This window comes from Lagenorhynchus albirostris, chromosome 15 (genome assembly GCF_949774975.1).
Source record: "Lagenorhynchus albirostris chromosome 15, mLagAlb1.1, whole genome shotgun sequence".
Classification (NCBI taxonomy): Eukaryota; Metazoa; Chordata; class Mammalia; order Artiodactyla; family Delphinidae; genus Lagenorhynchus; species Lagenorhynchus albirostris.
Window position 1 is genome coordinate 71,786,197 of NC_083109.1, and position 26,265 is coordinate 71,812,461.

General features: G+C 52.8%; 2 protein-coding genes across 4 annotated transcripts; both read right to left on the reverse strand.

The window, feature by feature from the left end:
- MVP (major vault protein) lies at positions 1–23,498 on the reverse strand. Of its 2 annotated transcripts, none has more exons than XM_060124621.1 (15): positions 23,378–23,498; positions 15,349–15,481; positions 14,957–15,152; positions 9,666–9,789; positions 9,428–9,559; positions 8,456–8,550; positions 7,977–8,213; positions 5,986–6,267; positions 4,885–5,129; positions 4,603–4,800; positions 3,024–3,410; positions 2,002–2,118; positions 1,675–1,801; positions 967–1,155; positions 1–266 (listed from the first exon to the last, which is right to left on the reverse strand). In XM_060124621.1, exons 2-15 carry the CDS (start codon positions 15,471–15,473, stop codon positions 48–50), a joined length of 2,673 nt encoding a protein of 890 aa, XP_059980604.1. In that variant the 5' UTR covers positions 15,474–15,481; positions 23,378–23,498; the 3' UTR covers positions 1–47. The 2 variants fall into 2 exon arrangements, with proteins under 2 accessions (XP_059980604.1, XP_059980603.1); XM_060124620.1 differs by lacking the exon at positions 23,378–23,498 and adding an exon at positions 22,886–23,134.
- On the reverse strand, positions 23,285–26,253 carry PAGR1 (PAXIP1 associated glutamate rich protein 1). 2 transcript variants are annotated; one of them, XM_060124631.1, is made up of 4 exons: positions 26,206–26,246; positions 25,357–25,858; positions 25,074–25,156; positions 23,285–23,717 (listed from the first exon to the last, which is right to left on the reverse strand). In XM_060124631.1, the coding sequence occupies exons 2-4, from the start codon at positions 25,836–25,838 to the stop codon at positions 23,518–23,520; spliced, it is 765 nt and encodes a 254-aa protein (XP_059980614.1). In that variant the 5' UTR covers positions 25,839–25,858; positions 26,206–26,246; the 3' UTR covers positions 23,285–23,517. The 2 variants fall into 2 exon arrangements, with proteins under 2 accessions (XP_059980614.1, XP_059980613.1); XM_060124630.1 differs by having other exon boundaries at positions 25,357–26,253.
- Between the last annotated feature and the right edge of the window lie 12 nt (positions 26,254–26,265).

Sequence of the window (26,265 nt, forward strand, 5' to 3'; positions counted from 1 at the left end):
TTTAAATGCCCAGAAGTGTCCGTTTTATTTGGCAGTGCAGTAGGGAGCTAAGGCATGACCTGGTTGCTTCCAAGAGTTAGAGGGCCAGCAGTGGAGGGGAGAAGCAAGCCCTCTTGGGCACTGGGCGCCGAAGCTGCCTTCTTGGTTGTGGGCTGGGCCTCAGACCCGAGCCCCAGCAGACCCAAAGCTGTGTTGAAGAGGTTGATGGGGGCAGAGCCATCAGTGATGAGGGCTGATTTTAGGCCCAGGCTCTGGAGCAGTTTTACCTGGAAGGAGCAAGAGGCAGGCGAAAAGATAGTCAGACCCTGGTCCCTTATCATCCCCTCGGCCGCCTCTCCAGGGTGGGCTGCCCCCCTCTCTGGTCTGACATTGTAGCCCAAGCCATCCTCATAGGACTAGTCAGTGACAAGCAAGGAACATAAGGGGAGCCTGAGGGTTGCATCCCCTCCGAGGCCTCGCGGGCCTGAAAGCTCTGGGAGCTTTCAGCCAGGTTGCAGCCGTCCAGTCCTTCCTGTTCCTTAAATGCACCAGGTTTCATTCTTTGCACTTGGACCCTCTCCTGGGAAGCTCTTGTCGACTCTACAGAGCACTTAAGTATCCCCTCTTCAGAGGGGCCCTCCTTCCCCAGCTAACTTGACATGTCACCTCCCCCTTCACCATATCACCCTGTTGACTTCTTTCGAAGGGCTTGTCATAGACTGATGTCCCATTAGTTTACTGCTCTCGCAGGAGCTCCCACTCACTGCTGAGTCTAGTGCTGTACCTGATAGGACACCATGCTCGAATGACATGGGATACAGAGACAGTCCAAGTTACCACCTCCCCTCGCCCCTCTGTCCCCGACATTTTTCTAGGTGTTGTGTTTGCCTCCCCGGCTCTGCCTTCTTGGTTCCAAATATGGTCCCAAGACATACACACAAAGACATATACACACACACCCATGCCTGCACTCTCCCCCCACCTCACCTGCATCTCCGGTCCTGCCACAGCAAGGTCCCTGATGGTGCTGGGACCCAAGGCCTCTGTCATCTGCTTGAACTTCTTCACCTCTACCTCAGCCAGCTGCTGGGCCTTGCTCACCTCCAGCTCCAGCTGGGCCCGGGCATAGATCAGTTCGAGCTCTCGCACTTTCTTTACCCGCTGGAGCTCAGCCTCCTGGAAGGGGAAAACCCAGCATTCTTTTCATCGTGTGGCCTCTGGACATGTCCAGCAAGTGCCCCAGCCAGCAAGCCTGAGGGAATTCAGATGGAGGGGATGGAATGGTAAACTTACCATCAGTTAGGGGTGAACCCCAGCTATGCCACCTTTTAGCTAGTGACCCTGGGAGCCCCTTAATTCAAGCCTCAGTTCCCTCCTCTGTAAGATGGAGAGAACTCGTACCCTTAATGGGATTTCAAGCATTAAATAAGATCTTGCATGTAAAACACAGGCAATACCTAGCATAAAGTGGGCCAGTGTTGGAGCACATGTCTGTAAGATGGGCGTAATCATCATCCTTACCTTCAAAGCAGGTATTAAGTGAATTGAAATAGGGCAAAAGACATTGTAAACCACAAAATATTTGGACAGGGCTGTTAGGGTACTTGGTTTCCCACATGGCTTCAGGGACTGCAGCGATCGGGCTTCTTCCAGACCCCAAGGCCACACCCTTCCACGGGCATCTCCCCCACTCACCGTCTCAATGGCCAAGGCCTCTGCCTTGAGCTTGGCCTGGAGCACGGCGCCTTCTCCCTCAATGCGCGCCGCCTCTGCTCGGGACTCAGCCTCTGCCTTGGCGGTCCCAGTGCTCTCCACTGCGGTGCTGGAGACGGCGCAGAGTCAGAGAGACCCAGGAGAAAGCCCAGCCCTGCCCTCCTCTGCCCTTGACTTATGCTACAGCAGCACGAGGACACCTGCGCATGGACGCACACACACACGTGCATGCACGCACACACACACACCTCTCCCATCAGCTGCTCTTCCAAGACCCCCTGCCATCTTTTCTTCTAGTTCTGCACCCACCTCAGAGCCTCCAGCTCCAAGAGCTCCCTGCGAGCTTTTTCAGCTTCTGATTGGTCTAAGATCTTCTGTCTCTCAAGCCGGCCACGGGCTGCTTGTTCTAGTCTCTGAGCCTCGTGCCTGGGTGGGAGAGGGGATAGGTAAGACACTGGCATGGGGCCAGAGCTGGAACAGGCGCTCCAAGGGCAGGGACCACTGGCCCATGGGAGGCCCTTGACGTGCAAATGAAAGCACAGCGTGTGCACTGTGCAAGCCAAGTGTGATTCTAGGTGCAGGGGCACGTGGCTGTGACCGCGACTCCTGCTTTCACACGAGTTACTTTCCAGTGGGGAAAAAAGGACAAGTAAACAGGGATGATTTCAGACAGTGACAATCTCCTTGAAAAATGGGTGCTACAATAACATGACTGGGCAAAGAGGGTGCTGCTTCAGTTGGGGTAAGAAAGAAAAGGGCTCTCCGACGAGGTGACCTTTGGAGGCCAGAAGGAGGAGAGAACATTCTGGGAGAACATTCAGGGAGAACATTCTGGCCAGAGGGAACAGCCAGTGCTGAGTTCCCACCCTGAAGAGCAGAAAGGAGCTGGTGGGCCTGGAGCATGTGAGCCTGGGGAGAAGCCTGGAAGGTGAGGAGGGGGAGGCTAGGCCTGGACGGCCACAGATACGAATCTGGGTTCCAGCACAAGCAAGGTGAGAAGCCACAGAAGCAGGGGTGGCATCTATTCCCACCTTAAGTAGCCCAGGCTATCTGCTGGGTAAGGAGGACAGCAGGCTGACCACCAGGGTGCCGTGTTACCCAGGTCCTGGCAGCAGGCTAGAGACAGGGACCCTGGAGAGGTCGGGCCCCCAGTGGGCATCGTGGAGAGCCAGGCCCCCAGTGGGCATCGTGGAGAGCCGGGCCCCCAGTGGGCATCGTGGAGAGCCGGGCCCACAGTGGGCATCGTGGAGAGCCGGGCCCACAGTGGGCATCGTGGAGAGCCGGGCCTACAGTGGGCATCATGGAGAGCCGGGCCCCCGGGCCTCACTCACCTGGCAGCTGCCTCCTGGGAGTTGGTGGTGATCTCAATGGCCAGCTGGACGCTGCGCTGCAGGGCGTCCCGGGTCCTCTGGTCCACGGGCTCCACCGACTGCACATCCACACTGCTGACCACCAGCCCATTCTGGGGGAAGACAGCCCGGTCCCGGGGCTGGGGCAGGGCCATGCTGTCAGACCCCTTGGTTTCTGGTGTCTCAAAGCCAAAGACAGCAGTGCGAATGATGCGGGCCGAGTTCTTATGGAAGTCATCAAAGGTGACAGAGGCCACGGCCCCTCGCACCCGGGACGCGATGGCCTTGCAGGCATCACCCACGAAGTCGGGCACTGAGAAGAGCTTGGCCGTCTCTTGGGGGTCCTTCCGGTCACTCAGCTCAAAGTGCCTGTGAGCAAAGACAACTCTCTCACCTTCAAAAAGGACACTGAGGGCTTCCCTGGTGGCGCAGTGGTTGAGAGTCCGCCTGCCGGACAGGGGACATGGGTCCGTGCCCTGGTCTGGGAAGATCCCACGTGCCGCGGAGCGGCTGGGCCCGTGAGCCATGGCCGCTGAGCCTGCGCGTCCAGAGCCTGTGCTCCGCAACAGGAGAGGCCACAACAGTGAGAGGCCTGCGTACCACAAAAAAAAAAAAAAAAAAAAAGGACACTGACATCCACCTTCTGTGGTTGGGAAGGGTCTCACGATAGAGAACGCTAATTAGCATCTGCTATGTGTCAGGTGAAGTCCTAAGAAACTTACATATTCCCATTTTATTTGGTCAGCCGCCCTATGAGGTGGGAATGAGCATTACCCCCATCATAGACAAGGAAATAGAGGTCCAGAGAGGTTAAGCGACAGACCCTAAGTCACACAACAGGTGCCAAGCCAGAAAGTTGAACCCAGGCAGTGTGGCTCCAGGGTCTGTGCCCCCAAAGATATCAGCGCCCATCTGCCTTTGCCACAGTCCTGGCCACTCAGGCAAGAGGTGAGAAACGCGTGCTTGGGAGTTGTTGAGTACCGCCTCTGCACCTGACTTATCTCCCCCAATTCTCATCACTGCCCTTTGAGCTCTAACTATGGACCGGGCACAGTTCTAATTCTCACAGCATCCTTTCCACAGCCCCATTAGGTTGATGGTTATGTCCTTAGCGTCATTTTACAGACTGGGAAACTGAGGAAAGCACCCAATACTTGCCCAGGCCCACAGCTAGCAAACGGCAGGGCTGGGATGCACACCCATCAGCCTCAGAGTGCTTGCTCTTGACCACCCGGCCACTCCCACCGGTTGGGTTTGATTCATCTTTTTAAACCTTGTAGTTACACGTTTGGCTGAAGTCACGCTAGGAGTTTAGCTGAGGAGTGTCCTCCTGCCGTTTCCCCCCACATTCTACCCCCAGGTGAGCCCTCATCTTCCCTGTCGCTCCCCCTGGGCGTCAGACTGGATTTGCATGAACCCCTGGGTTTCCTCCTTGACCGTGGCTTGGAGTCAGGCGTTCTGCCCTGATTGTGAGCTCAGCACTCGAGGCGGCATCTCTTCTCTTCAGGGTGCCCCCGGGGCTGCACCAGCAGGGGCCCTGGCCCTCCCCTCTGCCCCTTACCAGTTGTAGGCAAGCTGCAGCTGGAGCCTGGCGTGGTCTGCGGTTTCGATGGTGATGATGTCCGTGAAGAAGTCAGGCCCCAGCAGCAGGCAGAGCACGCGGCGGGCGTGGGGACACTTGGGTCGCCCAGCCGAGAGGGACAACACCGTGAACTGCTCCTCGGGACCCAGCGACACCAGCTCTGGCCCAAAGACCACGCTGCAGAGGGAGCCGGGAGTCAGAGGCCCGGAGAGGCCCTCCCGCCACAGCCCCACATGGCGCAGCCCCCAGGCCGCCGCTCACCGGGCTCTCTTCTCCCGGTAGTCGTACACCTGCACCGCGGCATTGTGGGGTACACGGTAGCTGACCACGTGGGTCTTGTTCCGGGGAGCGGAGGGCCTAGGAGTCTTGCATGTCTCTTTCTCACCCCTGTCCGCCAGAGGGTCCTGCCCCTTGTTCAGCAGCCCCTCCACCCCCGGAGGCAGCTCCTTCTCCCACAGGACTTCATCCTGGGTCAGCATGTAGGTGCTCCCGATCACAGCACGCACCTCGAGAGAGCAAGACGAGGAGGAATGTCACCGGCAAAGGGAGCAGGGGAAGAGTCCTACCCAGCATCCCTAAGGCGGAACTGGTCCGGGAGGTAGGACAGCATCGTGGTTAAATGTGGTCTCTGGAAGGAGGCTGCGTTCAAGTTCACTCTCTGCAAGTTCTTTCGCCTTAGGCAGCTCTCTCACCCGTGTGCAAAATGGACCTGATAGTGGCAACCTCACAGGGTGGAGGAATGAATGACATCTCACATGTCTAGTGTCAAGAATTTGGCGTATAGTAAGTTCCCGATATTATTTCTTCTGGAATCTTCCTTCATGGGGCAGCCTGGAGGGCATCCCAGGGACAGATGCAATCCTAGGAACTAGGTAGTACACACTAACATTTCCTAGGATTCTGAGCTCTGCTTGTAGGTTGGATTCTTAAAGAGGTTGGAGATGTGGTCCTAGGTCTGACCAAGATCAAGGTTTAGGTGAGAGGCAGAGAGGAGGGATTCCACCAGGAAAAGGGTATGGGAGGGAGGTCAGGTCTTACTGTTCCTAGGCCACATCCCAGTCAGACCTTTATGCCGGAAGCCAGATCTGCACTGGGGACTAAGTTTCCATCCTGAAATCTGGTTCATCTTCTTGCTTGAGAGCTCTAACATTTGAAATTAGATATTTAAGACAAAGGGAAGGCAAAAACTCCAGAGAATGCCCTCATATTTAGCAGCCGGCTGGCTTGGATGCTACTAGCGACACTGTTGAATCCCTTCTGTCACCTCCACCATGCATCTCCCCGCCAGCATCACCCACTTGCCCAGACCAAGCCACCACCAGGGCCACATGGCAGCGATGGCGCCCACCCCTCAGTGCTTACCCTTCCGGTTTTGACGTCCTGCACGTAGATGCCCTCGTTCTCATCCAGCGGGATGGCCTGACGCTCTTCTACCACCTCCACCTTGGCAGGTGGCACGTACTCCAGGGGTCCACGGATGAGCCAGCGGTCCCCCGCCTGGTGGGAGACCTTCTCCTCGCCCTCCCCCTCCTCCAGGGGCCGCAGGGCCCTCAGTAGCAGCCCCTGCTGTTCCGACAGCACGTATACGTTCTGGATGCCTCGTTCCAGCTTCTCCCCGGGCTGGAGGAAGAAAGACTTCTCTCCCTAGTGGGGAGAAGCGGGTCAGGAGCAGTCGCCACCCAGGGCTGTGGGTGCCTCTGATGGTACCTCCTTCAGCTCCATGTGACCATGGGCTTATGCTGAGGACAGGAGCCCCCAAAAGCACCCTCCCCACCCTTACGTCATACAATGAATCATTATCTAGACTGTGAGGCACTCTACAAATGCCTGTAGATCTGGTCACACCTGCCCTGGGACTTCCCTGGTGGCGCAGTGGTTAAGAATCCGCCTGCCAATGCAGGGGACACAGGTTCAAGCCCTGGCCCAGGAAGATTGCACATGCCGCGGAGCAACTAAGCCTGTGAGCCACAACTACTGAGCCCGCATGCCACAACTACTGAAGCCCGTGCGCCTAGAGCCCGTGCTCCACAACCAAGAGAAGACATCGCAATGAGAAGCCCGCGTGCAGCAACAAAGACGCAATGCAGCCATAAATAAATACCTTGATAAATTAAAAAACAAAGAAAAAACCTGCCCTGAAAAGTTCTGTAAACTGTCAAGGTCTGGGTTCTCACAAGCTCAATAGTTAAGAATTAACCTATTATTGCTTTATTTCTCCCATGCTTTGTTGCCTTGGGATGGTGTAGTCCAGAGTTGGTAATCTCTGATCTTTGGGCCAAATCTGGCCTGCTGCCTAGTTTTAATATATAATATAAATACATATATGTGTATATATATATATTTGATATAACCCACATATTATAAAATACACCTATTTAAAGTATACAATTCAGTTGTTTTGGAATATCCAGAGCTGCCCATCATCACTACTCCCTAACCCCAGAACATTATCGTCCTGAAAAGAAACCCTATATACACAGTAGCAGTTACTGCCCAGCCCCACCCCACCCACTACCTATTCTGGACATTTCACGTAAACGGAATCATACAATATGTGGTCTTTCACGTCTGGCTTCTATTGCCTAGCATGATGCTTTCAAGTTTGTCCATGTTGTAGCACATATTAGAACTTCATTTTTGATTTTTACATTTTTGAATTATTTCAAGAACATGAGTGCCCTCAACCCCAGAAATATTACCCATCATTCTTTTGACTGATATTCCATTGTATGGATACACCATATCTTTCATCCATTCATCAACTGATAGACTGATGGGTTGTTCCTATTTATTCTACCTCCTGTTTTTGCAAATAAAATGTTACAGGAACACAGCGGCAGTGGTTGGTTTACAAGCCGTCTACGCTGCTTTCACGGCACAACAGCAGAGTTGAGTAGTTGCAACAGAGACCATATGGCTCACAGAGCCTAAGATATCTACGATCTTCACAGGAAAGGTGTGCCCAGCCCTGCTAGTCCCACATATAGTTCAGAGAGGGGATGAGGTAGAGGATGTGGAGAAGGGTAAACCAAGAGATTTGTTTGACGCAGGATGACAAAGTTTCCAGAACAGAGGGATGTGAAATATTAGAGGGAGTTTCCAGGTTTGCAGACACAGTGCAGGGCCAGGGAGGCACTCACAAGAGAGGCCATGTGTGACCTCACGTCAGGGATGCCAGAAAGATCAATGGGACAGTGTCTCAAGGGATAGAGACAAGTGTGCACAGAGGCAGCAAAAACAAGCTTGGTGTTTCTAGAACATGTACCGAGGGTGGGAGGAGGGCAGGGACTGGGGTCCAAGGGCCTTAGGCCACTCCAAAGGCATTCACCTCTGGGTGACGTGGAGACACTCACCTTGACCACACGCTTTTGCCCCAGCTGGTTTTTGCCATCTGGCCCCACCGGGTCGAGAATCACACAGTAGTTGTGGGGACCCAAGGTGGTGATGGACACGACCCCCATCACCTCCTCATAGACATCTGGTACGTGGGCGTCTGTGTCCTGCGTGGTCACCAGCCACTCCTCCCCAGAGCGGCGGGTCACTCCCCTGAAGTCTCGGAAGTTCTGCCGCGCCCGGAGGTGCAGGGCTGTCTGTAGAGCGAGATGTCGGGGGGTTTGAATAAACCCACCTCTAACTTCCTTGGGGGATCTGGGAACCCTACTGGCCACTAAATGATCCAGGTCTAAGTGACAGTGTCTACCAATCCAAGAGGACTTCTTAAACCCTTTCAGGTGACCCAGGACACTCCTCAGGTGATCTTATTTTCACATTCTCTGACACCGTTCTCTGCCACTCTGAGAGTCTCCCACCCAGGGTCCTCCAGAGCACAAACCTTTTCCGTAAGGATCACAGCATCCACCACATCGAGAACCTCCTCAAACACTGCGGGAAGGTATGCACCCACGGAACGGACCAGCCATTCTTCTCCTGGGCCAGGGGCAGAGAGGCAAGGGTCAAAGGTCACCCAGCCTGTTCCCCAGCTGCCCCTCCTGCAGCCTAGACAACAGGGGACCCGCAGAACTTTGTGGGCCACTTTGAGATGCCACTACCCCTATGCTCAAGGCCTGACAGGAGTCATTGTTTTCCTTTTTTGAGGCCAGCGGAAGACCAATCCCTACCTCAGAAAGATTTAAAAAAAAGCCCTTCCAAGTGCCCAAGTTGCTACATTCCAATACTCTGCTAGGCCTTCTCTAAGCTCCAAAGACAGACTTTTTTCCTTCCCCTAAAATGGGCAGAACTGCCTCTATTATAGCTGCAGAGGTCATTGAGCCTACTGGAGAAGCAAGAGTGCCGGGGGGAAAGTTCCAGTCTGGCCCTTCCTGGCCATAAACCCAGGCCTCAGTGATGTCATATGGAAAATGGGAGTCGTGGTGCCTCAAGGTTGTTGGGGGACTAAAGAAGTTGCCGTTTGTAAAGCATTTGAACCGCACCTGGCTCAGTAAGCACGGCCTTTGTGAAGACCTCAGTTAATACATCACATTTGTCAAACACAGTTGCTAGTTGTATATGAACACCTGCTTTGCTGACCTAGAAACAGACATGGCCGCTGCCCCCAGCCCATGGTAAAGGGTTGGGGGGAAGGAAAAGCCATGTCAGCATGATCGTAATCACAGGATCCGGGTACAGCCTCCTGAAGGGGGTGGGGGGAAGCAGCAGGGGGCAGCCCTGAAAAGCTGGCAAGAGATACCAGGGAAATATTTCCTCCAGGCTACAAGTGGCTACCCCCAAACTTCCCCACTTCCCCTGTGGTCAAGGCACGGCCTGCCCCCCCCCGCCCCCCGTCAGCATCCCTTCAAGACCCCACCTGTCACTCTCTCTTTCCCCTCCCGGTCCCAGCATTCCTTGCGGGCCCTCAGCCGCAGGGCCTGGTTCTGCTTGATGACTGTTGCCTGAATTATCTCCACAACCTCCACCTCCTTCCGGGGGATATACGTGCCTGGGAAGGGAATATGAGATGGGTGTTGAAGGTCAGAATATATCAGTGCTAGAATGGGAGGGCAGGAAACCTCTGACCCTGAGCCGGCTGGAGAGGAAGTACTTACCAGGTCCTTCAAATAGCCACTCATCTCCTGCCACCACCTTGTCTCCGTTCTTATCCTCAAAATCCAGCAGCGCCTTAAGATGGAGGGCGGTGTTGGGCAGAACCACCTGCAGTGGGGTGATGTCCTAATAGGGGAAGAAGGGGGGTCGCGAGGTATTCAGAGCTGGGACCCCTGGAGTCAAACCTGACACCGTGAAGGTCAGAGTCCACAGCATCAATCTCTCCATGTCCCAAAATAAGACTCCGAGTGGAATGTACAAGGTAGGTGTGGCCCCCAAGCCATCTGGTCTGAAGAGCTAAGATGGAGTTGAGAGCAAGAGGCTGTCACTGCTGATGGGCCAAGAACACACCTTCCTCTGCAGAAGTGCTCAGATCTTGTTATGAACTAGAAATCCAGGTGGGAAACTGGGTAGAGGGCTTGATGGGAGATGTGGGAGAAACATCTGAGAAGCTGAGTAAGTGAGCATCTCATGGCCCAGTGTGCACTGGGGCTCTCAGGAAGTATAGGTGGTGGGAAGGTATAAACTTCTATAACAGGCACATTTGAAGCATGAGGCTTTGTTTTCAAGGTTGCCTCATGGTCACAAGACAGCCATTGTACTCCAGCCATCACATCTCCTTCCGTCAGGAAGGGGGACGCAGCCACAAGCTGCCAAACCTTTTGTAGAGGTTTGTACAAATATTTTCTACAAATAGGATTTCACTTGATCTTTGATCCGAGGGAAGCAGGAAGGCAAGGAAAGAGGCTCATAGAGGCTAAGGGACATGATCAAGGTCACACAACTAGTAAGAAACAGAATCAGGATTTGAACCTCAGCCTTATTAAAGGTTACCTGCCACTCCTTACTCCAACTAGAGTAGCCCCCTGGGAGGAGAAGCTCAGATAACTACTTCATCCACCGACCACACTCTGGGTTGGAGAGGCAGAGCTGGACGTTTACTGCCCGGGCAAGCCTTTGCCTGGACATCTTCTATGCGCACAGCGCTCGGCTGGTTGTGGTGGAGTCAAGACATACCCCCATCTTCGTGGAGTTGAGGTTCCAGTGGGTGATAAGACAAACACAGACCAATGCCTCCAAGCAGACTGTGGACCGGGTCAAGGGGAAGAGGTTGCAGAAGTCCAGGTGAAGAAGTTGGGAAAGGCCCTCAGAGAGTAGCATTTGAACTGGGGCTCAGAGGAAGAGCTGGTTTTTGATATAAAGGTGTAAAAGGAGGAGGAGGAAGGTGTGAGCATTCTGGGAAGAGCATGTAGTCCAGTACGGTTTTCATTTCTCACATCTACTCCATCGTCACTTCCTGTCTGTCCACTGCAAATCCAGGTCTGCCTTTATCTATCCCTGCCACACCCTCACCTAAGCCGCCAACACCTCTCGCCTGGATGATGGAAATATCTTCCTAACTGGTCTCCTGGCTGCCTCCTTTGTCTCCTTCCAGTTTGCCCCGCACACTGTTACAGGCTTTCAGCTTGAGTGACTAGGTCCAGTAGTATCACCAAGTGAGACTGGGAATATGGGACAAGAACAGATTTGGGGGTAAGGGGAAGTGTTAGGCTTGGATAGCCAGTATGAGGCGACTGTGGGACATCTAGGAGAGGGCTTCCTATAGGCAGCTAGGGGACTCACAGCCTGTAGTTCCCAGCTAAGGTATAGAGTTGGGTGTCTTCAACACAGATGAAGTGATCAGGCCATGAAAAAAAAAAAAAAAAAGAAGGCACAGGATATTCAGGACAGAACCTGAAGGCAGAGGGGACGGGGAGAAGATGGAAAATAAAGACATCCACAGAGTAAAACACAGACAAGTTTTAGTAAGAGGGCAGATCAACAATGGACATGGCCGAGAGGGTCTGTGAGACACAGAATGACAGTCCACTGGGCCTGCACTTAGGATGTCTTGGGGTTTTGCCAAAGTGGGGTCAGCGGAGGTAGGGGGCCAGATGCAGGGGCTTGTGAGGCAACAGGGCAGAGAACATCAAGTACAAGTTGTCAAAGTAAATAGGAAAGATTGTAAAGCAACTATATCCCAATTAAAAAAAAAAACTAAATAGGAAAGAGAAAGTAGATAGCTAAAAATTAGATTGACAAGGCCATTCATAAAAGCCCATACAAATTTAGTGTGCATATCCTGGGACCCAGAAATTCTTATTAGTTTCTACTCTTAAAACAAAAAAGAAACTAGGGCTTCCCTGGTGGCACAGTGGTTAAGAATCCGCCTGCCAATGCAGGGGACACGGGTTCGAGCCCTGGCCCAGGAAGATCCCACGTGCCGTGGAGCAACTAAGCCCGTGCGCCACAACTACTGAGCCTGCGCTCTAGAGCCTGCAAGCCACAACTACTGAAGCCCACGTGCCACAACTACTGAAGCCTGCGTGCCTAGAGCCCGTTCTCTGCAACAGAAGCCACCTCAATGAGAAGCCCGAGCACCGCAATGAAGAGTAGTCCCCGCTCGCCGCAACTAGAGAAAGCCTGAGCGCAGCAATGAAGACCCAACACAGCCAAAAATAAAAAACAAATAAATTTATAAAAAAAGAAAAAAAAAGAAACTAGCATGCACAAGGGCACACACACACAAGGATATTCACCACAGCACTGTTTTTCCTTATAAATTGGACACATCCTAAATGGTAACTCAGGAGAAGGGCTGAACCTCTATCATATGGAATTACAAACAATTAAACAAGAAATGACTTATGCACCAAGATGAGAAGTTCATTCAAAATACACTGGCAAGTGACAATGTGCTAGCTCTTATGCAAATAAGTTATAACCAATACTTTTTTGGATACACACTTACATGGATGCACAGACGTATCTGGAAGTGTATACCCTGAATGGATGACAGTAGATACCTCTGGGGATGGAGAGCAGATACTGGTGGTGGAAGTCAGAGAGGACTTTACAGTCTCATGAATGCATTCTTTAGATGAAAAGTGTGAACAAGTAAGCCTTCAAGGCCAGAAAAGGATGGAAGAGGCAGAGCACGTTTATTGGCCAAGAGAAAGGCACCAGTAAGAGAAAAGTTAAAGGCAGGAGAGAGAAGCTCTAGGTGGGGATAAGATCAAGAAATAGAAGGATGCGTCTTCCTGGGTCCACGGATGGAGGGGAACCTCCTAGAGGCTCCAACAGGTAGAAAGGAGACACAGGGAAGGAAAGGGGACACAGACCCAGATCCTTCCAGATGGCCTCAATTTCTAAGTAGGTGACCAAGTTGTCTGAGAGTGAGAGAGCAGAAAACAGGAAGAGAGCCGAGAATGATCAATATTTAGAGGCAGGCAGGGGGGAAAGGAAAGGAGAGAAAGCTGATTGGGAAGGAAACATTAATGAGCAGGGCTTGGGCTGGAATGAACCACTTATCCCACTAGCTACTTATAATACTGTTGGGGTGGATCTACCCGAGTGAGAGAACAGAAAGATCAGGCGGGGGTAATACCGCTCGAGGACAGGGTGTGGGCGCAGGTCTAGCGCACGAAGAGTGTGTGTTAAAACAACAGGGCTCCGCTGGGGTAGGGAGAGACCAGGAAGAGAATCTGAGGGACAGGAGAGAAGTGGGATTCAAAAGCCTGGAGGCAACATGACAGCACAGGAGGACTAGGAAGGGGAGACTGATGGTTAAGGAGGAGCTGGGTTTAATTTCAGAGGCGGGGCAACAAGGACCTACTGCATAGCACAGGGAACTATACTCAACATTTTGTAATAACCTACAAGGGAGAAGAATCTGTAAAAGAGTAGATATATACGTATGTACAACTGAATCACTGTGCTGTACACCTGAAACTAACACGACACTGTAGATCAACTTTACTTCAATAAAAAATAGAAATATTTTAGCTAAAGAAAAAACTTCAGAGGTGGGGCAGGTGCGGGAATAAACCACCCAGTCCAGAGGGGACATGGCACTGGGCAGGACTGAAGCAGAAGATGTGAGGGTCAGACTTGAGGTCAAGAAGGCCAAGATGTTGACAGGGTTATCGCATGGACATTAGTGAGGCTCCCAGGAGGGCCGGGGAAGGGAGGCCCGAGCCAGGTGGCGCCTCAGTGAAGGGAAAGAAAGTGGTGTGGGTAGGGGCCAGTGCCTCCAAGGAGGGCGAGTGCCGACTCTCTGGTAGAAAAGGAACATATTGGTGGCACTGGGCTCAGAGGAAGGGAAGGCCCTGCCCTCCTGGCCTGGAGCACGTGGGGTCTGAGAATAAGCTGCTGTGAGCCGGGGCTGCCGTGGAAGCAGAGGTTAAAGAGGCAGCGATGAGGGAAGTTCTCTCCACCCTAGGGAGCTTTTAAATGCTGGTGCCCACCCCCCAAAAAGGGGGGGGTGCTTTCCCTGGCGGTCCAGTGGTTAAGACTCCATGCTTCCACTCCAGGGGGCACCGGTTCCATCCCTGGTCAGGGAAATAAGATCCCACATGCCACGTGGCCAGAAAAAAAGAAGTCTGGTTCCAGACCACCCCCCACAGTTCCCTCCAAGAGAGGGATTTAGTTTGTCTAAGGCAGAACCTGGATGTGGGTGATTTTCAATTTGTGACAGGTTGGGACTTCATAAGAGTTGCAAGAATAGTACAAAGAATTCCCTTACCCCCTTCACCCCGATTCCTTAAGGGTTAACATCCGAATCATTCTTCATCCCTTAGTATCTCCACACACATTTTCCCCAAAGTACCTGCAGCTAAGTGGACAGGAACGCCTCAGCGCTCCCAGGTCACGCTCTTACGCTCCCAGGATCAAGAAGCACTGCTTAGTAGAGGAGCCCAGAGTGAACAGTGTAAAACGGCAAGGAGGTGAAGGTAAACAAACGTTATAGAAATGAAGGCGGGGTGCCCTCGCACTCCGGCCCAGGGCCTTAGGGCAACATGGACGAGGGCCTGGCTGGCACTACAGGTCCGCGATGGCTTCCCGTGGAGCGGCCACAGGCGTCCCGAGCCTGGGCCTCACCTGGTCCACCACTGCTGTCACCGCCCACCGGCGTCTGGCACTGTTTGGGAGAATGAAACGCTTACTCTTGGCACAAGTCATTTAGTGTCAGACTGGCCAGGAGCTTCAGGAAGGCTCTGGAGCCTGGAAGATTAGGTCCGGAGATGGGCCGACAGCTCTCAAAGGTCTGACCTGGGCATGTGAAGAGGAAGGGGATGTTTGGGGAAGGTGAGTGGAGGGGCAACAAGTCAATTCTGTCCCAGTGAGAACCAGCAAATGTCACCTCCCACCCCCTCCCACGGCCCCAGTTTGTTTTCCCTCCAGAAAGCAGTGCTGAGCCCTAGGTCAAGGTAGCAGGACAGGTAGAGTGGGTACAGGGAAGGTGAGCAGGTACCTTTTCCAGCACCTCCCCTGGATACAGGGGGAAGGGGTCCTGGGCCAGCCGGATCTCTAGGTCAGCGTGGCGGAGCCGTACTTGTCCCGTGACGTCGAACAGCACGGCGTTCTGGGCGTCCCGGGCCACCGGGTTGGTTACTGTGCAGTAGTGGCGTGGGGGGATCGTCACCATGTGCTTGGGGGCAAACAGGACCCTGTTGGAGGGTGAGAAGCAGTGTGAGGACCCAGGGGACCCCCCGTTCCTATTCCCGAAGGAGGCGGCGAATGGGAAAGAAAGCTTCCTGTCACCCAAGCCAGAGAACAAGAAGGAGGAGATGGACGATCATGGCAGCCAGGCTACCAGGCCCTCCTTGGCCCCAGGTGCCCACATAGCCTGGTCCCAACACCAACCTCTCATTGTCTTGCCGGATGTAAGTCTTTGGCCCGACCTCCACGCGGGACACGTTGCTGTTCTGGTCCAGCACATGGATGTAGTGGTATGGCGGGATGCGGATGATGGACTCTTCAGTTGCCATGGTGACTCCTGAGCCCAGGGAAGCACAGAGTGTGAAAGACAGATGGGGAGAAAACAAAAGATGAGTCCAGGGGGCTTGGGATGAGGTGGGCATGAAGACTGGCTGGCGCTGGGGAAATGGGCCCTTCCTCCTCCGGCTCAGATTATGCCATCCTTCACTGTCCCCACACCCATCTGTTCCTTTCTTCCCACCCAGGGCAGCCCATCCAGACCTCATCCCTGCCAAGAGATGCTTGATGCAGTTAACCACAGAAGCCCAGGGTTCTCCGCCAACTCCTTTCCCTCATTCCCATCTACTTTACCTCCCCCAAGCTTCCTGAAGTACTGGGAGGGGCTTAAGATCAAAACTTCCCCAATCTCCAACCCCCATAGCGTAGGAGGCGGAAGCACACCAAGCTGGGAGAGGGGGTCAGCCTCTGGTGGTGCTGTGTGTCTTCCCCAGCACGGTGGGGGACAGAGGCTCTGAAGAGCTCCCTGGCTCCTCCAGGGGCAGCCTCCTTTATTTCAGGGGATCCCAAGGGCCCCAGCTGTATGCAAACATTAGCCCATAGCCCAAGAATGTTTCCATGATCTTTGCAGCCCTCCCGCCTTGCCCTTTAAGCAATCCTGGGATGAACTGTTTAGATGTGGGCCGCCTCTCAAGGAAGGGGTCCCTGATGGAAATGATGCTCCCATAGATTCAGCTGGATTAGAAACACCTCAAAGGGGACTTCCCTGGTGGTGCAGTGGTTAAGAATCTGCCTGCCAATGCAGGGGACACGGGGTCGAGCCCTGGTCCAGGAAGATTCCACATGCCGCGGAGCTACTAAGCCCATGAGCCACAACTACTGAGCCTGCGCTCTACTGCCCGCGAGCCACAACTACTGAGGCCCGCGCGCCTAGAGCCCGTGCTCTGCAACAAGAGAAGCCACCGCAATGAGAAGTCCATGCACCACAGCAAAGAGTAGCCCCCGCTCGCCACAACTAGAGAAAGCCTGCGTGCAGCAAAGAAGACCCAATGCAGCCAAAAATAAACAAATAATAAAAAAACAAGAAACACCGGAGTATTCTAGTCCTTTCCTCCCCAGTTCTCTGTGGTCTGTTGCCACCTGTGACTCCCTGCCATCATGGGTAGACGTGGGTGGGAAGGAGAAAGCGAGTGAATGAGTACTGCATTCTGTCCACCCCCACCCTAACTGCTTCTGAAACCTGGCTGGTTACCTCCAGTGCTTGGCCTGTTCAGGAATGTCACACCACCTACTTAAACCCCATCCCTGCCTCCAGCATGCCTTGGACTTTGGACATGTCCCCTGGAGTCATACAAAGGGAACCAAGTTTACTCAGTGATTCAAAGCCTTGCCCTCCGAGACTTTGGTCAAACTTTTTTTTTTTTTTTAAGTTTTTGGCCACGCCTGTATTGGAAGTGCAGAGTCTTAACCACTGGACCACCAGGGAAGTCCCAGTCCAACATTTTTGAAGCCACCACCAAAAAGGAGTGGTATCCCATCTAGTCCACCATCCATACAGCTTCCAAACTGGGTGACAAATGTGAAGTGAGAAGGAGGAAGGGGGAGTGGCTTGGCACAGGAAAAAGAGGTTGGAGCCACGAAATTACAGAATCAAGGCCCAAGAGTTTTACTTGATCCACACAATCTGTAAAATTTCTTTTGTTTAGAAATTGTGAGTTACCACAAACTTCCAATTCCTGCTTCTCTTGAAGAATGAGGAGCCAGGCCTTACATTCCCACGTGGCAAACTGACGAGAGCCACATAGCAGCCGAGCCCTTTAGACGGGCCACAAGCTTTCCTGCTTAACCACAGTCCCCACCCCTCCCAGTTGTCTTACCCCTGTCTTACCCCTGCGCTCACATCACCTGTGTGGCTCCTCTCTAAAACCTTCCAACTCAGCATCATCCAAAAGGACTTTCTACAATGATGGAAATATTCTTAATCTGTGCTGTCTTTGGACTGACCACATGCAGCTATCAAACTCCTGAAATGTGGACAGTGTCACTGAGGAACTAAAATGTTAATTAGTTAATTTTTCTTCAGTTCAAACTCATTTCCTTTTTATTAAAGTCCAAGTTATGTTACATGGTTTGGTACTTAAAGGAAAACTTGTTCAAATAAGGTAATATGTTATCATCAATATTTCCAGGTGATTGTTTACAATCGAGTAGCACTATCAGTAAATTCTCGGGAAGCCCATCCATGGGGTTTACACTTTGTCAAGAGCCAGTTCCTCTGGAGTGGAGATTTTCAGTTCTTTTAAAGTTGGTCTAAGTTCCTGGATGACATAGGGGTAGATTTCCTTATGAGGTTCTGCTTTGTCCTTAACAACCTCTAGGATGCGAACTGCACTAGCAAAATCATTTAAGCGTCTGCATGTCTGCAAAGCAACATCAGTGATTTGGGGCTCTGGAACCAGATCACAGCCAACAATCGTGTTCATCCCTTTACGCAATTCCCAAGCATCAATATCTGGCTTATTGAAGTATGTCACCCAGCGAGCAGCAAACTCCTCCATCTGTCTCATGTGACCCATGGGAGTAGCAGCGAATTGACTGGGTAACAGCGGCGGGCCCCGGGGGGCTGGTCCGGGAGACTGACTGCTGCTACCAAGCAGCACAGCGGCAGGCAGCAGTGCCTAGCGTAACAGCGATGGCGGCACGCAGGTTAAGGCTGAGAAGCCGGGTGTGAGCTCAAGACCGCTGGGGAGCTTGTGTTTAATTTTAATTTAAGTAGTCAAATGTGGCTGGTTGATCCCATATTAGACAGTGTGGATCTAATTAGTTGAGTCCCAGGTAGGGACAATGAGTCATGCAAGGCCACACAGCAAGTTGGTGGTACCATCAGGATGAGAATCCCGATGGAATGCCTGGTGCTGTTTCTCTCCAGTGGCAGTGCAGTACAATGGTGAGGGGCATGGATTCAGCCAGACTACCTGGGCTTATTTACAATTCTGATTTGCTGCTTTGCCTGGTATTGTTTCCTAATGTCTTACCTCATTTTCAAAGAGGTTACCGTTTTGATCTGTTTTCTTCGTACACTTTCTACATCAGGGGGTTATTATTCTGCTCCTCAATTCTTTTTCTTGCAACTTTGTATGGGATTTGACCTTGATACTTTTCTGTTGCCTGTTTGTCAAGTTAATTTCCCTTAACTTTTCTAATATCAGAGCTCCCTCTTCTGTTGATTTCAGGGAGTGTTTGAAAATCCAGGTGCTAGTCTTCTGCTTTCTGTTCTCCCCACTCTTACCTGGACCTTGGCTTTCCTTCCTCTCTACTGCCCATCCTGCCTGGCTGTGCTTCCATTCCCCAGGAGAGGGCCCCCCAAGAGCACCCCACCCCCACCCCGGGGCTAGGACTGCCTGGGTCTTGGTTCTAACCCTTACTGGATGGGTGATCTCAGACAAGTCCCTTGCCCTCCCTATACCCGTTTCCTGGCCTGTGAACTGGGGATGGATAGGTCATCAACCCCAACGTATGAGGACTGAGTTAATCATAAAGCACTTGGAACAGAGACTGGCTCTTAGCAGCACTATGTGTGTGGCTTACAGCTGAGGGCCAGCTTCCCTATCCAGTTGGAGGATGTGACCTGGCACCAGAGGCTCCCTACCCCATCTGGCATCTCAGCCTTAACCCTCACTTGTTTACGGATCAGGAAGGTGGCAGGTTTTTGTGTCACCCCAGCTGTGGGCCTAGAATAGCAAAGGAGCATCCGACAGCCCAGTGAAGCCTCTTCCTGGTTCTCTGCAGGGCGGAAGCCTGGCCAGGAAGCCAGATGGGGGAGAGGAAGGGCTAGGGCTGCAAGAGGAGGGTCTGTGCAGCCCCACAGGGAAGATTTAAACTCTAGAAGGCCACACGAGGCTGGGAAGCAGGCTCTGGGAACAGCCTCCAATGGCTCCTTTGGACGATCCCTCACCCCCTACAGCTGAGGCCTCTCGACCATCTGTCACCCCAGCTGGGCCCAGTCAGGGGGGCCGAGAGCTTCGCCCAGCTCACTGACTCAGCTGAGAGTCATCCCTAAAGCTAATCAGGCTGGGCTCCTGCCTTATTCCGAGGCCATGCCCTTGCCAGCTACCCTTGTTTCAGTACCAGGACCCTGTCTCACCTCCCTGATCACCCACCTACCCAGCCCTAAAGCTGCGCCTTCCATGTAAGTTCACCCAAGAACAGGTTTTGCCTTTTCAATCTTGCCGTCCCCAGAAGTGAGCCTCACTAGAGGCCCCTCAGACCAGGGAGACCACCCGACTCAGGCAGCATGATTTAGACTTCCGTGGTTTACCAGATAACGTGTACAGTTAGAGCATTTCACTTCCAACATACCAGGGCCCTCAAAAGACAACGGCTAAGGACCATGTTGACCTTTGGAAGGTCCTGCCCAGCCCCGAGTTTGGCCCCAACTCCCTAAATTCACCGACACCTCCCTTCAGTGTCTGCTTCCAAGATCTGCCCCGTAGTCTGCTCTCTGGTACCCGTCCAACCTTGCCTGATCACACTGATCCTCATGTGTCATGAGGCTCCTGCCAGAACCAGCCAAATTTTACCCAAAGTCTCAGAGACCAGTGGCTCCCCCACTGCACCCCACACACCAAGAAGGGAGGGATGAACAGAGAACAAAACAGCCTGTGAGAAGCAGCTGGCTTCATCCTCTAGTGAAGAGGCAATTCTGGCCCTGTTCTGGCTCAAGAGTAAACTTGCTAGAGCAAAATTCAATTAATGAATGAGTCATATCATGACGTATCAGAGTTTCAGTGTCAGTTGTGAGTGGCTGACAGTGAATCTTAAACAGCAGATGCCCAGGTGACCAGCCACACTGGGTATAGGTCTGCAGTGTCAGCATCACCTGGAAGCCTGTTAATAATGCAGAACCTTGGGTTCCCCCGACCCCAGAGCTGCTGAATTAGCCAGCATTTTAACTAGATCCCCAATGATTTGGGCATACCTTAAACTATGAGCAGCTCTGGTCTATAAGAGCCTCTCAACCCTGCCTAGCTGTACATCAGAATCACCTGGAGATCTTTTCAAACCACCCATCTCTGGGGATTGATTTAACTGGTCTGGAGTGGGGTCCTAGCATTGCTATATAGAAAAGTTCTTCCACTGACTCTAATATATAGCAAAGACTGAGCTCTGTCACTGCCGATATGACCTCGGGCCACGTGCTAGCCTCCAAGCCTCTCTTAGACTGGAGTGGGAATAAAAGTGACTGTTTCCTGGGGTTAAAGGGGTTAGAGACTGGAGCATGTCTAATACACAGTAGGAGGGGTTAAAGGGGTTAGAGACTGGAGCATGTCTAATACACAGTAGGAGCACAACGATGGCCTGGAGGAGGAAGACCAAAGATGAACCCAGATGGCAAACTGTTCCTCAAAAGCAGGGAATGTCATGTATTTTCCCCCAGCTCCTCACCCTCAGGTCCAAGTAGACCCCCAGCCAGCACAAGTCCCCTTGTCCCAAGGCCTGAGCAGGCCTGAAGTTGGAGGAAAGGTTGGAGACAGCCTTGCCACCATCACATCTATCAAACTTAGGTTTAGGAAAATGCACAGGAAATTCAGCAGACAGGGAACTCATCTTTGCAGTTTCCCTTCACTGATTTTAAACATTCTAGTCTTTGTTTAGAGAATGCAAGAGTCACATTTCTCAGGGACTGCAGAGAGGCTGTTTTTACCAGACAGCTTCCCAATTTAGGGAAATGATTTCCTGCTTTGGGGGACTATAGTGGAAATTCTTGAGAATTTGTTTCACATAAATCACTTCTTTAGTAACAGCAAAGTTTTAGGACCTTTTCTTCCTAGGAAAATCTTATCTGAGCTCTAGCCCAACTGGGCCACTTTTCGGGAGCAGCAGCTTTTTCTGGGGACAGAACAGCCCTGCCAGCTCCGGATGATGCTTGTCTAGTTCTATCCTACCTCCAGATGCTGCCAATTAATGCCAGTCATTGAAGGCAAAGATTGGCTAGATTGGAAGTGACCCAGGAACCAGGTTGCAGAACCCCTGTTTTCTAAAATCGCCCAATCATAGGACTCAGCTGGTCGTATTGACGCCCAGGCCTCACCCCAGACGCACTAGAATAAGGTTTCCAGGAACGACTCTGGAATTTCTATCTTTGGCAAGTGCCCCCCCATAACAGCTCCCACTTATTAAGAACTTAATCTGTGCCTGGTATTGTGTTAAATGCTTTTAATTAACTCATTTCATCCCCATAAGAACCTACAAATTAAGGAATTTGCTCAGGATCACACAATGATCAAAGGACGGAGCCAGAATTCCACCTCAGGTATTGTGACCGCAGAGCCCCCAAACCAAGAAGTAGTGTGGCCTCCGGCAAAAATGGCAATAAGATTCTAAACTAGAACAAGGACTTAAGGACCTGGGAGGGGCTGGGTACTCTCCAGGAGATAGTGCCACTGCAGTTCAAAGGTATTTTCGGTAACCTAGGAGAGCAGCACCCAACAAGGAGGCCAGAGTAACCTTAGAGCTCTCTAGCTTTCCCTGGGCCAGCCATTCAAGGTGGCTGCCCCTACGTGCCCATGGCTTTAGAGAGCTGCCCTGTCCAGAAGGCCTCACCCTCAGGGGAGGCAGAGTATACTGTGTGCCAAGGGTGGAAACAGGCAGAAGTTTCTGGCAGTCAGTTGGCTCCCGTGACAGCCAGCTTTTCTCCCCATAATATCTAGGGGCCCACCCAGACAGGGAGCAGAGAAAACAGAGCACACCTGCCTCTACTACTATCCCCCAACCCTCCATGCTGCTAAGATCCCCAGAATCTTAGAAGCACGGCGGGTCCAAGAGAGCTTCCTGTTTTCACTTCCCAGTCCCAAAAAGAAAAAAAAAGAAAAAGAGCCTTGCTCACCAAACTCCATGCCTCTGGAAATCAAGCCTACCTTAAGATTACTCTGCCAATGATTTCTCAAATGATCTGCAAGGCCCTGAGTGGCATAGCCTATTACCAGCTGGCATAGCCGAGTGGGGTCATAGGAAAGCCTCGATGTCTGCAGAGTTGAGGAATCTCAACGGCGACAAGTCACATTTTCAAAGCTCAAAGGGACAGGCCAGAGCTCAGGTCCCCAGGGGGAGTCTAGCAGGGACCAATCTCACTCCAGGAGGGACTCTAAATGGACCCCTTAAGTTTCCTCTGCCCCTACTGCTGATGGGGGAGCTTAAGGTCAGAGAGGCCTGAGATTAGGAGGAGTGAGGGTGTTGGCAAGATGACAAGTTGATCTACCTTTACTTCAGAAGCCAGAAAAAACTCCAAGGAAAGCAAAGCCTCCCAAGGCTAAGCTTCCACCCATCTTCTCCCGGTTCTGGTTCAGAGACCACCTGCCCCAGATGAAGCAAGCCCTAGAAGGCAGGACAGAGCTAGAGAGGGTCTTGAAGGACACAAGGTCCCACCAACTGGTTTGGGGCTTTGAGGCCTGTATGAAGTACTCACATCCAGAAGTGTGGCTGGCTGCAACAGAGTCCTCAGATCAGGAAACTCCTTCACCCAGCCCTAGAGATGACTTCCTGGAAGGGCAGGGCAGACTCAGGGGGTGAGGCTTAGGCATTTAAAGGGCCCTTGCAGCTGGTTCTCATTTGTTTGGTTTTGTTTTTTCTCCTCTGGGCTGCTTCTACTGCAGCTGAAGGCACTGCAGCTCACTCAGTGCAGGAATTCCCACCTCAGAGCCAGCTGGCAGCACTGGCATGAGACTGCGGAGGGTCCTCGGCCCGAGGCAGGGGGCAGGTGCTGACCAGAGTTCACTTCTACCCCATCTGGCTTTAATTTCCCAATCTGGGTGCGTACAATTTTGCCTCTCCACAGCTGTTTCGGTTCCAGCTGCAGTCCCTCCTCTAAGAGAAGATAACTTGGTATTTTTTATTTTAGATTCAGAAAATTTAGCCCAGGTCTCCAAAAAGATGTTCAATAGAAAACATAAACACATACACGTATGTCCTCTTTCTGGCAAGGTGCTGTGTTGGGAGCTTGGAGTGTCTCTCCTCTTCCCAAGTTTCCCAGCAGCCTGGGTCAGGGAAGAAGGGCCAAGGCCCCAGCAGGTAGGCTCTGCACCCTAAGGGCAGCAGCGCTCAGTATTTCCGCTGCCGGGGGAAGAGACTACTTCCTGAGGACCGGAGCGGGGGGCTGGTGGGGCTGGCATCCTCTGAGTCCAGGCTGAAGAGGTCCCTGCCAGTACGAAGGATCTGCTCCTCCAGCTTCTTGTGTCGCTTCATGTCTGAGAGGACCTTGTCCAGGCGCGCTTCCCGTTTCTGGCTCCGGGCTGAGCTTCCTGGAGAAGGGGAATGAGAGAAATGTGGAAGCGAGTGAGGCAGTGTGCACCAGACCTGCCTGGATCTTACTAATCACTTGGGGAGCTCATTGAACAGAGATTTCCAGGCCTGTCCTGGAGGTTCTGAGGTTTAGGGATGGGGCCTCAGATGGGGTGGGCAGTGAAGATCTGAATTATGAGAAGGAGCTAGAAATATGAAGACTGGGGAGAAGCATCCCAGGTAGGGGACGAGCAAGTGCAAAAGCCCCAGGGCAAGAACAGGGAGGTCTGTTCAATGAGAAATGTAGAGCTGGGGGAGACAGGAAAGATATGACCTACAGGCCACGATAAGGGGTTTGGATCTTTTAGTTTACATGGAAGCCCTGGGGGGAGGGCGGGGTTGGATTCTCAACTGACACACTCATACACCACCCCACCCCCGCCCCCCAGAAATGGAATCCTTTGGAGAATTTAAAACAGAGAAGTGACACAATTTATGTTTTGAAACATAAACCCGTCTCTGGCTGCTGAGGCTGGCGACAGGAAGACCAGTTAGGAGCTACCACAACTATCTAGGCAAGAGAGATGGTGGCTTGGATAAGGGTGCAGGCAGAGCTAACAAGATTTGCTGCTGGCTTGAATGCTGGGGTAAAAGAAAGAGAAATCAACACTGGCCCCGAGGGGGCACTTCCCTGGTGGCACAGCGGTTAAGAATCTGCCTGCCAATGCAGGGGACATGGGTTCGAGCCCTGGTCCGGGAAGATCCCACATGCCGCGGAGCAATTAAGCCCGTGTGCCACAACTACTGAGCGTATGCTCTACAGCCCACGTGCCACAATTACTGAAGCCCGTGTGCCTAGAGCCCGTGCTCTGCAACAAGAGAAGCCACCGCAATGAGAAGCCTGCACACCGCAACAGAGTAGCCCCCACTCGCCACAACTAGAGAAAGCCCGTGCGCAGCAACAAAGACACAAAGCAGCCAAAAATAAATAAATAAAGAAATTTATTAAAAAAACAAGCAAACAAAAAGAATGGCTCCGAGGGTAAATTCTAGGAAGGCACACGGGATGGGAAACTGGGTCAGATTAGGAGATGTACACAGTAGTGTAGGGATGTGGATCTAGATAATAATGATAACGACTTGGCCTTCTGGGGGGGACTGAGATCAAAGGAATGGGAAGCATGATGGAATTATCTGCGGAAGATAGGGGACCACCAAAGCTGGAAGGATGGCACAACTGGGGGCATGCTCTCTCCTGAAACAAGTTCTGTAGATATCAAGGCACCAAGCAAAGGCATCTTTTAGGGAGTCACTTTCTGAGTAAGTGGAAGCAGAGGCCCTTCACCACCACCCCAATTCTCCCCTCTTGTCTGTACCTGGGGTGCGTCTCCGGTCAATCAGGGAGTCCTTTGGTGTCATTGGCTCATCATCAAAGTCAAATTCTGTGGGCATGTGCGGTCTGGGACAGGGGGACAGAGGGTGAAAGGTGAGGGTCGTTCCCCCCAAACACCCCCACTTCTCCACAGCCTGCTGGCTCTTCCTCTCCAGCTCTCTTCCCTCCCTCCACTTCCCATGCTCCTGGGTCCCACCTCCCCTCCCTACTTCCTCCCGGCATCAGAGGAGCAGCCTCAAGGACAAGGTGTAAGGGCGTGCCCTCACTTTTCCTCTTCCTCCTCTTTGGTCTCTGGCTCCTCATCGGATCTCTCCTCTTCACTCTGGGCCTCAGGTGTGGGTGGCCGGCGGGGCAGGATCTCAGCCTGTAGCTCCAGAGTGCCGTGGGCAGCCAGCAGTTCATAGAGCCTTTGGATTTCCGAGGGGGGTGGCATCCAGGACTGCCCATCCGCGGGCAGCTCCACCTCTTCATCGCTGCAGGGCACGCACCAGTCCTCGGATTCTCCCTTGGCATGCTCTTCCCCCTCAGTGCTGGGGGCTTCTCCCTGCACCTCCTCGGCCCCGGACCCCTCATGCTCAGTCTCCTCCCGGCCTCCTTCCCCCTCTTCCTCGGCTTGATCGGCCGAAGCAGAGGGGCCTCCGGTATCCTCCACGGCCAGAGCCTGGAGGCCGGAGGTCACTTCCCCTTCTTCAGACAGAGGCGCCGCCGTGGTGGCTGCAATGTCTCCATGGCCCCGGACAAGGGACATATGTCACTAGGGAAGGGGCCCTGCGATGATAGGAGATGCAGGAGTACTGAACTGGGGATCCCCCAACCCCAAGGGTTGGGCTCCCCAGGGGTTTAGGGAATGTCTCTCTAACCAATCAGACTCCAACAGCAGTCCCTGCGAATAGACCGCCTGTTCCCAAGAGGGGTCGCTCCGTCCCCTCCAAGGACCCCGCCCCCACGGATCGAGATCCGATACTCCGGTGTTCCCAGGGACCGGCAGAAACCACTTTCCAGGCGGGAGAGGAGCGGACCCGCTCTTCTCGCCTTGATACCTCCCCTTTCTACACCTGGATCCGGCACCCTCTCCCCAAACCTCGAAGTTTCGCCACCTCAGCTGCCATACGCACCTAGGAGCTAAGACCCGCCTCCCGGGCTGCGCACGGTCACACTACGCAGGCGCACAGAGA

Coding starts and splice junctions, on each gene's coding strand:
- MVP (XM_060124621.1), bottom strand. CDS start 15,473: ATGGCAACTGAAGAGTCCATCATCCGCATCCCGCCATACCACTACATC. Junction 6,268..7,976: donor GGCAAAAGCGTGTGGTCAAG/GTGAGTGTCTCC, acceptor TCTCCCCACTAG/GGAGAGAAGTCTTTCTTCCT. Junction 4,801..4,884: donor TACCGGGAGAAGAGAGCCCG/GTGAGCGGCGGC, acceptor CTCCCTCTGCAG/CGTGGTCTTTGGGCCAGAGC.
- PAGR1 (XM_060124630.1), bottom strand. CDS start 25,838: ATGTCCCTTGTCCGGGGCCATGGAGACATTGCAGCCACCACGGCGGCG. Junction 25,157..25,356: donor AAAGAGGAGGAAGAGGAAAA/GTGAGGGCACGC, acceptor CCCCTGTCCCAG/ACCGCACATGCCCACAGAAT. Junction 23,718..25,073: donor TGACCGGAGACGCACCCCAG/GTACAGACAAGA, acceptor CCCCTTCTCCAG/GAAGCTCAGCCCGGAGCCAG.